General features: G+C 46.1%; 1 protein-coding gene across 1 annotated transcript; it reads left to right on the top strand.

Annotated features, from left to right (window-relative positions):
* The first annotated feature begins 1,463 nt into the window (after positions 1-1,463).
* Positions 1,464-5,334, top strand: LOC123591756. Its single transcript, XM_045466442.1, has 5 exons — positions 1,464-1,479; positions 1,516-1,630; positions 1,754-2,941; positions 3,444-4,039; positions 4,997-5,334. The coding sequence occupies exons 1-5, from the start codon at positions 1,464-1,466 to the stop codon at positions 5,332-5,334; spliced, it is 2,253 nt and encodes a 750-aa protein (XP_045322398.1).
* Positions 5,335-11,790: the final 6,456 nt, after the last annotated feature.

Here is an 11,790-nt window from a genome sequence, read left to right as displayed (position 1 = left end):
TGGAATCCCCTCATCGGTTGTGGAGGGACGTGGAATCCCCTCAAAGGTCTAAGCTACCTTTCAGTTTTGCTTCCATGGAGTTGGAAGACTTCCTAGGGGCCCTCTGTCTGTTTTTGTGTTTCTCTGTTTTGTTCTGTGGACTTACTGGATGGACGTTATGGGACAGACTCAGACTACTCCTCTAAGTATTATGATTGATCACTTTAAGGATGTGAGGGGAAGAGCTAACAACCTCAGTGTGGAAGTCTGAAAGGGTTGGTGGCAGTTTTTTTGTTCTAGCCAGTGGCCAACTTTCAATGTCGGATGGCCACCAGAGGGGACCTTCAACCTCCCTACCATCCACCGAGTCAGGAGTATCATCTCTCGGCCTAAGATGGGCCATCTTGATCAGCTCCCTTACATTATCACTTGGCAGGACCTTGTAGAAGACCCACCCTCTTGGCTTAAGCCCTTCCTAGCCCCTCTCCCTCCAGAGCCAAAACCCATTCTTGCTTTGCAGGGGACAAAGAAAAAGAAAAGTCTTACCCAGCCTTCAGCACCCCTCTACCCTGTCCTACAGGAGGGTACTGAAGAAGAATTAATTTTTCCTCCCCCATATAACCCCTCTAGGATGCCGGAAGAACACCATCCTCCCCCTCCGGGGGAGGCAGATGCTGTTCCGAGAGCGGGAGGCGGAAACGCTCCAGTGGGAAGCCCGCCCTTTACCAGACAAAGGGCTCAGAGGGAGCAATCCGCCTCCGCCGCCGACTCCACTATTCTGCCCTGCGAGCCACCGGACCCCCAGACGTGGAGGGGAATCAGCCCCATCACTATTGGCCTTTCGCCACTAGTGACCTCTGCAATTGGAAAGCTCAGAATCCTAAGTTTTCTGAGAAACCGGCAGGGCTTATTGATTTATTAGACTCTGTTCTTTTTACCCATCAGCCCACGTGGGACGATGCCAGCAGCTTTTGCAGGTCCTGTTCACGACTGAAGAAAGAGAAAGAATCCTCAGTGGGGCCCGAAAACTAGTTCCAGGCGCAGACAGGAATCCCACCACCAACCAGGCTCAGATAGATGCCTCCTTCCCCTTAACTCGGCCCCAGTGGGATTTCAACACAGCAGAAGGTAAGGAGAGGCTCCGGGTCTACCGCCAGACTCTAATGGGGGGTCTCCGAATGGCTGCTAGAAAGCCAACCAATTTGGCCAAGGTAGGAAATGTGCAAAAGGAAAAAGATGAATCTCCGGCTGCGTTTTTAGAACAGATCATGGAGGCATTCCGTACCTATACCCCCATGGATCCAGAGGCTCCGGAAAGCAAGGCAGCTGTTATCATGGCCTTTGTAAACCAATCGGCCATAGACATTAGGAGAAAATTACAGAAAATAGATAGACTAGGAGAAAAAAGTCTGCAGGACTTACTGATGGTAGCCGAAAAGGTATATAATAACCGGGAGCCTCCTGAGGACAAGCAGCCTCGCGCCATGGCGGCTGCCAGCAGTAAGCAGACTCGAGACCTGGCCAGAATACTACTAGCTACCACTGCTGACTCCCCCGAGGAACGAGACCGCCGTCTCCGGCAGCTGGCAGACGACGCAAGAAAAGGTAAAAGAACCACCAAGGGGGGGAAGCAGAGGCTGCAGAAGGATCAGTGAGCATACTGCAAGGAGATAGGGCATTGGGCCGGAGATTGTCCAAAAAGGGCCAGCGGGAAGGGAAGCAAGACTGATCGAGTAAAAGTCCTAGAGCTAGATGAACTAAGTGATTAGGGGAGTCGGGGTTCGGACCCTCTCCCTGAACCCAGGATAACTCTTAAAGTGAAGGGGACCCCTGTTGACTTCCTTGTCGACACCAGAGCACAACATTCGGTCCTCCGCACCCCACAAGGAAAACTAGCCAGCAAGAAGTCCTGGGTACAAGGGACAACTGGTATGAGCCAGTATTCATGGACTACCCGAAGAACAGTAGATTTGGGAAAGGGCCGGGTATCCCACTCCTTTATGGTAATACCAGAATGCCCCTACCCGCTGTTAGGATGGGACTTACTGACCAAGATTGGAGCTCAGATAACTTTCAGACAAGGGGGGCCTCAGGTTACCGATGGCAAGGGCCACCCCATCCAGGTACTGACCATGAAACTGGAGGATGAATACCGCCTCCACCAGGAGGCGCTCCCGAGAGAGGATAATATAGACAGATGGCTACAAGAATTCCCCTCGGTTTGGGCAGAGACGGGGGGAATGGGACTAGCCGCTCACAGGACCCCAGTCCTGGTAGAGCTCAAGCCAGGAGAGAGTCCGGTAAGGATCAAACAATACCCCATGTCTCAGGAGGCCCGGAAGGGGATCCAGCCACACATCCGGAGACTACGAAGCCTAGGAGTACTAGTTCCTTGCCAGTCTGCCTGGAACACCCCCCTACTGCCGGTCAAAAAGCCTCACACAAATGACTATCGACCGGTACAAGACCTCCGGGAAGTAAATAAGAGGGTTGCGGACATACACCCAACTGTTCCCAACCCATATACTCTCTTGAGCTCCTTGGCACCCTCCAGGTTCTGGTATACTGTACTAGATTTAAAGGATGCCTTCTTCAGTCTGCCGCTGGTACCCCGGAGCCAACCCTTGTTCGCCTTTGAGTGGCATGATCCGGAGGAGGGCTACAGTGGGCAACTCACCTGGACACGGCTACCTCAGGGATTCAAAAATTCACCCACCATCTTCGACGAGGCACTACACGAGGACCTGGATGAGTACAGAAGGGAGCACCCTGGCCTCACCCTTCTACAGTATGTAGATGACATCCTGATTGCTGCCGACACAGCCAAAGACTGTGAGCAAGGGACCCAGGACCTGCTGGCTATCCTGGGGGCCTTAGGGTACCGGGCATCCGCGAAGAAGGCTCAGATATGCAGGGAGAGGGTAAGTTACCTGGGATATATCTTGGAGGGCGGACAGCGGAGGTTATCAGATGCCAGAAAAGAAACTGTCCTAAATAAAGATCCCTACTCCCACCTCCCGAAGAGAAGTGAGGGAATTCCTAGGATCAGCCGGCTACTGCCGCCTCTGGGTTCCAGGTTTTGCTGAGATTGCCAGGCCCCTATATGAAGCTACCAAAGAGGGGAAAACATTTAAATGGACTGAAAAAGAAGAAATTGCCTTTAATCAGTTAAAAAAGGCCCTCCCAAGTGCCCCAGACATTACGAAACCCTTCCACCTCTTTGTAGACGAACATAAGGGAATAGCAAAAGGGGTTCTAACTCAAGCCTTAGGCCCCTGGAACCGCCCAGTGGCTTACCTGTCTAAGAAACTAGACCCAGTGGCTGCCGGCTGGCCACCATGCCTAAGAATTATTGCGGCAACAGCACTCCTAGTCAAGGATGCACACAAGCTGACCCTAGGACAGGAGATCTGGATCACGACCCCACACGCCATTGAAGGGGTCCTGAAACAGCCTCTTGATAGATGGATGAGCAACACACGTGTGACTCATTACCAGAGCATCCTACTCAACCCTCCACGAGTGCAGTTCCACCCCGGTGCAGCCCTCAATCCTGCAACCCTGCTGCCCGACCCTGACCTAGGTGTTCCATTACATGACTGTGCGGGAATCCTGGAACAAGTACATGGATTCCGGATGGACCTGACCGACCGGCCCCTCCCCGATGCCGAGGCTGCTTGGTTCACTGATGGCAGCAGCTTTGTGCGAGATGGACACAGGTATGTGGGTGCAGCGGTGGTCACCGAAACGGACACCGTATGGGCGGAGGCTCTACCCTCCGGAACGTCAGCCCAGCGAGCAGAGCTCATAGCCCTCACCAAGGCGCTGATGCTGGGAGCTGGAAAACGGGTTAACATCTACACAGACAGCCGTTATGCGTTTGCCACAGCTCATATTCATGGGGCAATTTATCAGGAGAGGGGGTTACTGATGGCGGAAGGATGGACTATAAAAAATAAGCAGGAGATACTTAACCTGCTTACGGCCTTATGGCTTCCTGCCAAGCTAGCCATTATCCACTGCCAAGAGCACCAAAAAGCTGATAACCCAGTAGCTAGAGGTAATCGAAAGGCTGACCAGGCAGCCAAGGCAGTCGCCCTTACTCCAGTCCCCACCATGACCATACAACTACTGGACCCGGGAGACCCAGTTTTACCAGACCAGCCCAAATACTCCCAGGAGGAGTTACAGCGGATCAAGAAACTCCCCATGACCCAGGAGATAAAGGGATGGTGGTATACACCTAACAAGGAGCTCGTGCTGCCAGACCAGCTCGGAGTCTCAATATTAGAGCACATGCATCGGTCTACTCACATGGGGGCCCGAAAATTAAAAGACTTAATCCGACATGCTGGAATCAAGATTCACCAAGAGGACACCAAAATAGAGCAAGTTGTATCTGCCTGCAAGACCTGCCAACTCACCAACGCGAGAGCCACATCAAATAAAAAAAAGGAACCAGGCTCAGAGGCACCAGACCGGGAGCCCAATGGGAAGTTGACTTCACCGAAGTCAAACCAGGAAAGTATGGTTATAAATATCTTTTAGTATTTACAGACACCTTCTCTGGCTGGGTGGAGGCATACCCAACCAAGCATGAAACGGCTCAGATGGTGGCTAAGAAGCTACTAGAAGACATTTTACCCAGGTATGGTTTTCCTGCCATGGTAGGATCAGACAATGGACCAGCTTTTATCTCACAGGTAACACAGGCAGTAGCCAAGGTGGTGGGGGCAAACTGGAAATTACATTGTGCTTATAGGCCCCAGAGCTCAGGACAGGTAGAAAGAATGAATAGAACCCTAAAAGAGACCCTTACCAAATTAACCATGGAGACTGGCAGGGACTGGGTGACTCTCCTACCGTACGCCCTTTAGCGGGTTAGAAACACTCCTTACACTCTGGGTTTTAACTCCCTACGAGATCATGCTTGGCAGGCCACCCCCTGTTATTCCCAGCCTTCGAGCTGAACTTATTGCTGAGTTTAAAGATCAAGAACTTTTTCTTTCCTTGAGAGGGCTCCAGAGGGCGCACGAGGACATTTGGCTGCGCCTCCGAGCCATCTACGAGGCTGGCCCGACCCCGACACCTCATCAGTACAGGCCGGGAGACTGGGTCTGCGTCAAGAGACACCACCGAGAGACCCTCGAGCCGCGCTGGAAGGGACCCTACATCGTGGTGCTGACAACCCCCACCGCTCTCAAAGTAGACGGCATCGCGACCTGGGTCCATCACACCCACGTTCGGCCAGCGGACCCCTCCTCGATCCGGAAGGACTTCGTCACGCGATGGGCCATCAGTTGGGACCAACACAACCCGCTCAAGCTCAAGCTACAGCGCATTCAACTCACCTAATATTGGTAACTCTGTTAACTCTGCTTGTCGTTGCTCATGCTGCCGGGAGTCCCCATGCCCCCCCAAACATCACCTGGCAGATCATAGACACCAGCTCGGGGACAATACTTAATCAGACCTCCCAGACCCACCCCAGGGACACTTCCTTCCCAGAACTTTGCATAAACCTCCAAACTCTGTTCCCCTTGTCACCATAAATGCAGCCGGTCCCATGACTGGGTCCGTAAGCTACATGACAAGGGGGGAATGAAAGGGCGGGCCTATGCTAGCCAACTCCATCTTGTTCTATGTCCTTCACCTTGACCACACCTCCTTCCCTTGAGCCACCCCCTCCCCCACCTGCCTAACAGAACTCGGACCCTTCCCCAGCCAATCGGCTGAGGCCATAGCTATTACCTCACCAACTGCCCCTAGGCCCCAATAAAACCTTTGTGCTTTGGAAACTCGATCTCTCTCCCTGGTATCTCACCGCTGCGTCGGTGCAGGTAGGGGATTGAGCTCGAGCCAGCTCGAATAAAGGCTCTTTTGCTTTTACATCGGACTCGGCTCCCTGGCGGTATTTGGGGATCACGAATTCTGGGCATAACACAGCCACTTGTGTTTGTGTGTGTGTGTGCGTGCGTGCGTATTTTATACGAAAGGTTCATTTCATTCATTTTGAGGGCAAACATTTCCCAAACAGAGGTATCCTTTGCTCTCTGAAAGTTTGCATTATTTGACTTTGTTTTTGTGAAAAATTTACATTAGTACAGTGTAAAAATGAAACACCCCTCCCCCCTCCCCTTGGATTTCTTTTGGTTAGCAAAAACAGGTAGTGATGTAGGACTTCCATAAAAACAGAAGTGGTATAATGTGATCTCTCAGAAGGCAGGGGATGCTCTTTGCTTTACACCATTTCAGCTTACAGAAGTTTTCATAGGGATGTTCCAACATTCAGACAGTGAATGAAACCTATACTTAAATCTGAAGTCATTTTTGTTATTCATTCCTTCCATTAAATTCAAGTTACATGAAAACAAGAAAGAATAGCTGAGTTTATAGCACAACCAGCTGCTGCCAAGGTGTTTTTCCTAGAGACAACTATCATGTTGATGTACAGTGGAAGTCTTTTTGTTTTTATTGTTTTTATTTATTTGTAGAAGAGAGAGAGTGTGAGAGAGAGCAGGGGAGAGGCAGACACAGAAGGGAAAGAGAGAATCCCAGCAGGCTCTGCACTGTCAGCACAGAGCCCAATGCGGGGCTCCAACCCACAAACCACCAGATCATGACCAGAGCAGAAATCAAGAGTCAGACAAGTGACTGAGTCACCCAGGTACCCCTATTTTTGTTTTGGGTACTCCAGATTTACCACACAGATACTAAAAAGACCTTAAGTATTGATATTGAATGCAGTTATCATTTTTATAACTGTATCAAGGAAATTCTCAAGTGAAACTGATTGTGTTTTTAAATGAGCACATGTATAATAGTGTTGGCTAACAAAGTGCTCAGAATTGCAGCCCCTATTGGTTTTGTACCAAGGGTGAAAATTTCAATCCAGTGTGAAGGGAACACAATGCTGTAGTAGTATCGTAAATATAATTTGAATATCGTAAATATAATTTTCACTAGTTGTTGACAAATTATACTCTGCAAACCTGGGATGCAGGTAAAGATAGGAAACCCAAAGGTGCTCCTGGTAATGTAACTGAAACCAACAGCGAGGCTGAGGGAGAAACTGACATGTGCACGTGGTAATGTAACTGAAATCAACCGCGAGCCTGAGGGAGAAACTGACATGTGCACGTGGTAATGTAACTGAAATCAACCGCGAGCCTGAGGGAGAAACTGACACGTGCGCGTGGTGATGTAACTGAAACAAACAGCGAGCCTGAGGGAGGTACTGAAACACAGCCATAGAGGAGCTCAGAGGCTCACAGTAGAACCATAGCACTTTAGGGTTAAAAAAAAAAAAAAAAAGACATTATTTCAGAGAGAGAGAGAGTGTGTGTGCATCATTGCATAATTTTCTCGAATGTCAAAAGCCTTTGTGCAAGTGTATTTCTCATATTTAGCTTTTCTCCTCAAATTCAGGAGATGTTAATTTGAAAAAGGTCTCAAAAAGAGATTTGAGAATGATTATTAGCATTTTGAACAATTGACTAAACCTATGAGAAAATCCTAAAGCACTTGATTTATTTATTCAAGAGATTTAAGGTAGCATTTATTTAATAAGTCTCTCAGAACCCGGAAATACATTATTTGATGAGCACTTAGAGTCTGCTAAAACTAGAGAAAGTTGAATAAAATATCACAAACTAGGGGATCTTAGAGATGCAAGCTACTTCATAGGGCATTGTGTGTGTATGTGTGTGTATGTGCATGCCAGTGTGTGTGCATAGTATTTCCAATTAAATTTTATATGAAGAAGTCAAAAATAATGCTAAAGCAGAGCTGTTCTGATGGTAGAGCTCTGACCATGTAACCTCTGTCCTTCCCCTTCCAATCTCTGTCCAGAGAGAGCTTATAGGAGTTTCTAGAATACAACTGACAATGGTGTCATTTGGTCCAACCTTTTCTCTTCACAAAGAGGAAACTGATACCTAGGTAGACTGAGTGCTAGTGCCATCAGCATACATGCTACTCTAAGGGTTAACTACAACTAGATTACAATCTCCTAGCTCTAATGACTGTTCTTAAACCTTGCTGCTTACTCTTGAGAAAGAAAATGGGAGAATAGGTCCAAAAGTGTTGGGAACCTTAGAGAAGGTGAATGCATCATAGCAGGCAAACTTTTTGCAATCCATACTTCAGTATTTCATATTTAATATAAAATTCCTAAAAATCCCCTACATGTATGGTAAAAAGGGGCAGAGTGGGGAACGGGAAGAAGGAGACACATAAATAAATAAGGAATATCTTATTTGTCAGCTTTCCTCTTCATTCTATTCAGTATAGACACGTTGGTAACTTCTCACATAGCATATTTTTAATATGTATTTTTAAAATAATAGGCTTTCTGGGGCACCTAGGTGGCTCAGTCAGTTGAGCCTCTGACTTTGGCTCACGTCATGATCTCGTGGTCTGTGAGGTTGAGTCCCGTGTCAGGCTCTGTGCTGATAGCTCAGAGCCTGGAGCCTGCTTCAGATACTATGTCTCCCTCTCTCTCTACAACCATCTCCCCCACCCCGCAACCCAGCTTGCACTCTGTCTCTATCAAAAGTGATAAACATTAAAAATAATAATAATTAGAATTAGCTTGCCATAATGGAAAGTGTTTTGACTCAGAAGTCCTAGCTCTATAACCAATAGCTATTTGTTCTTGGATAAGCCACTTCTCTTTGGCTCAAAATCTTCCTCTATAAAACAAGTATTTTTCTGCCTTATTTTACAAGGTTGATAAGAGGATTTAATGAGATATTACACCCAAAACATGGCCTCTCAGGCCAGGTGACGCTCATGACTCTGGAAAGGGCAAGATGACACCTTCCATGACCTCAGAAAAGGTGCTCCACAGGATTTAAAGCGGGAGTCCAGGGGCACCTGCTTCACAGGATTTAAAGCGGGGGTCCAAGGGCACCTGGGTGGCTCAATCAGTTGGGCTTCCATCTCTTGATCTCAGCTTGGGTCTTGATCTCAGGGTCATGAGTTTGAGCCCCAACTCAAAAAAAAAAAAAAAAAAAAAAAAAAGGCAAGGGTACAGATCTTTAAAAAAAAAAAAAAAGGCAGGGGTACAGATCTAACAAAGGAGAAAGGGAAGTCCCATCTCTTCCTGCAGCATTATTTGAACATCTCTGACAGCTTAGAATGGTCCCAACTAACATCTTCTGGCAAAAAAAGAGAAACAAGATCCTCAGAGGGTAACTCATAATGAAAGTCTAGGCTAAGATATGGGTTCCACATAAGGTTTTTGAGTGTGTAGGGAAAGGGGTGTATGATTAAAGCCAGGAGGCCCAGCTGCCAGAACAGGGTGCTGGTGCTTTGGGATAGCTGCTGAGCATTTGTGCTGCATGTGCAGTGAACAAAAGAAACTTTGTAACTTTGAAATCTAAGTGTGGATCACCATGAAGACTGAAAAATCTGGATCAGCAAGGGAATCCTGGGAGCAAAGGCCAATCACGACCAGACTGCAGCACCAGTTTCAACAGCAATGCCGCAGCAACAGAATCAAAGGAAACAGTAGAATGATCAGGATGTTCTTTTTTCCCCTCCCTACGACTTGTGAAAGAGGACTGTCTCTTTGGTCTTAGGGTGCTCCTCTGGTTCTTGGAAAATTCAAGGGAGAGAGTACAGGAGATAGCTCTCAAAGGAAAGTACAGGGTTTTCCACACAACTGAACATTTCAAGACCCAAGTTACTAGTTAGAAAACACAGAGATGTAACATTATTTGTACCCCATGCATAGGGGTTATACTTGAAACGAAGGGGGTAAGGTTAGGATCCTTAAGGATAAAGGTCTCAAAAGTCCTGAGATAAAGAATCCTGCACACATTTCTATTTCCAACTAGTCTAGTCCTTTGCTTGATTTCTGGCTAATGTTGTGGACTAACCAACTGCCATTCCAAAACTGCCTGATCAAGCTACGAAATCCCATTTGTTACGTACGAAGTTAACAGTTAAATTATTTTAAACCTCAGGTTAGTAATAACTAGCATTTTAATGCAAACACAGATCAAAACCCTTAATATAAGCATATTCATCTGCAGTCCATGCATATACATCTTGAGGAAAGGGATCAATACCTTGCTGAAGAAGAAGCCTGACTACATTTGTTGATTCATAATTTACAGCAAGCATGAGGGCTGTTCTAAAATAACAGAGATAACTTCACTCTTAGGAATTTAGAGTTATTTAAACAACTAATTTCGATATACTTTATCAGGTTAATATCTTGCCTGTCTGTTCAGAATCAACCATTTACATGTTCAAGTGTTCATCTTTGTAAATTATCTCCCAAGACTAAAATGAAGGGACAAAAGGGAGCTTCTTGTCCCACTTGGGTAATGTATTATAGAGTTGCTAATTTAAAGTCCTTTGATAAACAAGAAACTATGTGGTCACTTATCTGAATAGGTAAAAATTTTAAAAAAGAATTCCCCATGTCTTCCTTAATCTGATACAGTGCACTTCAAAGCCATCTAGAGGTCAAGTAAGTATAAAAACTATCTGCAGGCTTAAAATGATAATATTTTAATGTGAATGCTAATAAAATAGGCATAACTATAGTTAACGATGCTGATAAGCATATGGTAGGCACTAAATTAAATGCTATGTATATAAAATATAATTTACGCACAACCACCCTTGAAGGGTGTATTATTATCCTCCTTTTCATATCAGGAAACATATTTAGTGATGATACGTAATGCTCCCAAGGTCACAACACCTAGCAAGTAGGAAAGCTATGAATAAACCTAGTCTTGTGTGAATCTAAGGCACATCTCTTTCTTTTTTGTCACCCACCTGTAACTTATCCTCATTAAAGGAAAAGTCTATTCAGCTAAAGTTACCTTTCATCTTTCTACTCCTACCAATTAAAAATAAAATCAAAAATATATATACTGGACATGAAAAAGGGTAAAACCTGATGAGCCTATATAGTACCTGGTAATAGTAATTAATCATTACTTAAAGATCACCTAAGGACATCAGTATTCCTCAAAAAAGAAAAAAAAAAGCAATTTAAAGCAAAGTGTCATCCAAAAGACAAAACAACTCCTGTTTTTGTTAATATGCATCTTAATTTTTTACATTTATTTGTTTTTGAGAGAGAGTACAAGTTTGTCCTCTATGTCACAGATTCTCTGTTCTGCCTCGTCCATCCTTGCCGCCTCTGCATCCATCCGTGATTGCAGCTCAGTTATAGCACTTTTTATTTCACTCTGGCTATTTTTTACTTCTTTTATCTCTGCAGAAAGGGATTCTAATCTATTTTCGGCTCCAGCTAATATTCTTATTATCGTGATTCCAAATTCTGGTTCAGACATCTTGCTAGTATCTGTGTTGGTTAAATCCCTGGCTGTCGTTTCTTTATGCTCTTTCTTTTGGGGTAAATTCCTGCTGGATTCTGTGGTTCAGGTTGTGCAAATTGTTGTGTTAGTCCTCCAGTTTTCTAGGTGTGCAGGATGGTTTAGTGTAGGTCTGGCTGTATTTCATGGATGCGAGACACACAGAAAACTTCCATGCTGTTCTGCCATCTTGGCCCCTCCCCCCGTTCACAAATATTTTAGAAACTTATCTCAGGGTGCTTGGGTAGCTCAGTCGGTTAAGCATCCAACTTAGGCTCAGGTCATGATCTCACAGTGTGTGAATTTGAGCCCGTGGGGCTCGCGTAGGGCTCACCACTGTCAGCACAGAGCTTGCTTCCGAGCCTGTCTCCCTCTCTCTCTGCCCCTCCCCTGCTGGCTTGCTTGGTCTCTCTCAAAAATAAACACTTAAAAAAATTATCTCAATAGATGTGAAGTAAACATCTATTAA

Source organism: Leopardus geoffroyi, chromosome B4, assembly GCF_018350155.1.
Source record: "Leopardus geoffroyi isolate Oge1 chromosome B4, O.geoffroyi_Oge1_pat1.0, whole genome shotgun sequence".
NCBI classification, from domain to species: Eukaryota; Metazoa; Chordata; class Mammalia; order Carnivora; family Felidae; genus Leopardus; species Leopardus geoffroyi.
The sequence above is the reverse complement of the archived record's forward strand: the minus strand, read 5'-3'. Positions and strand labels throughout refer to the sequence as shown.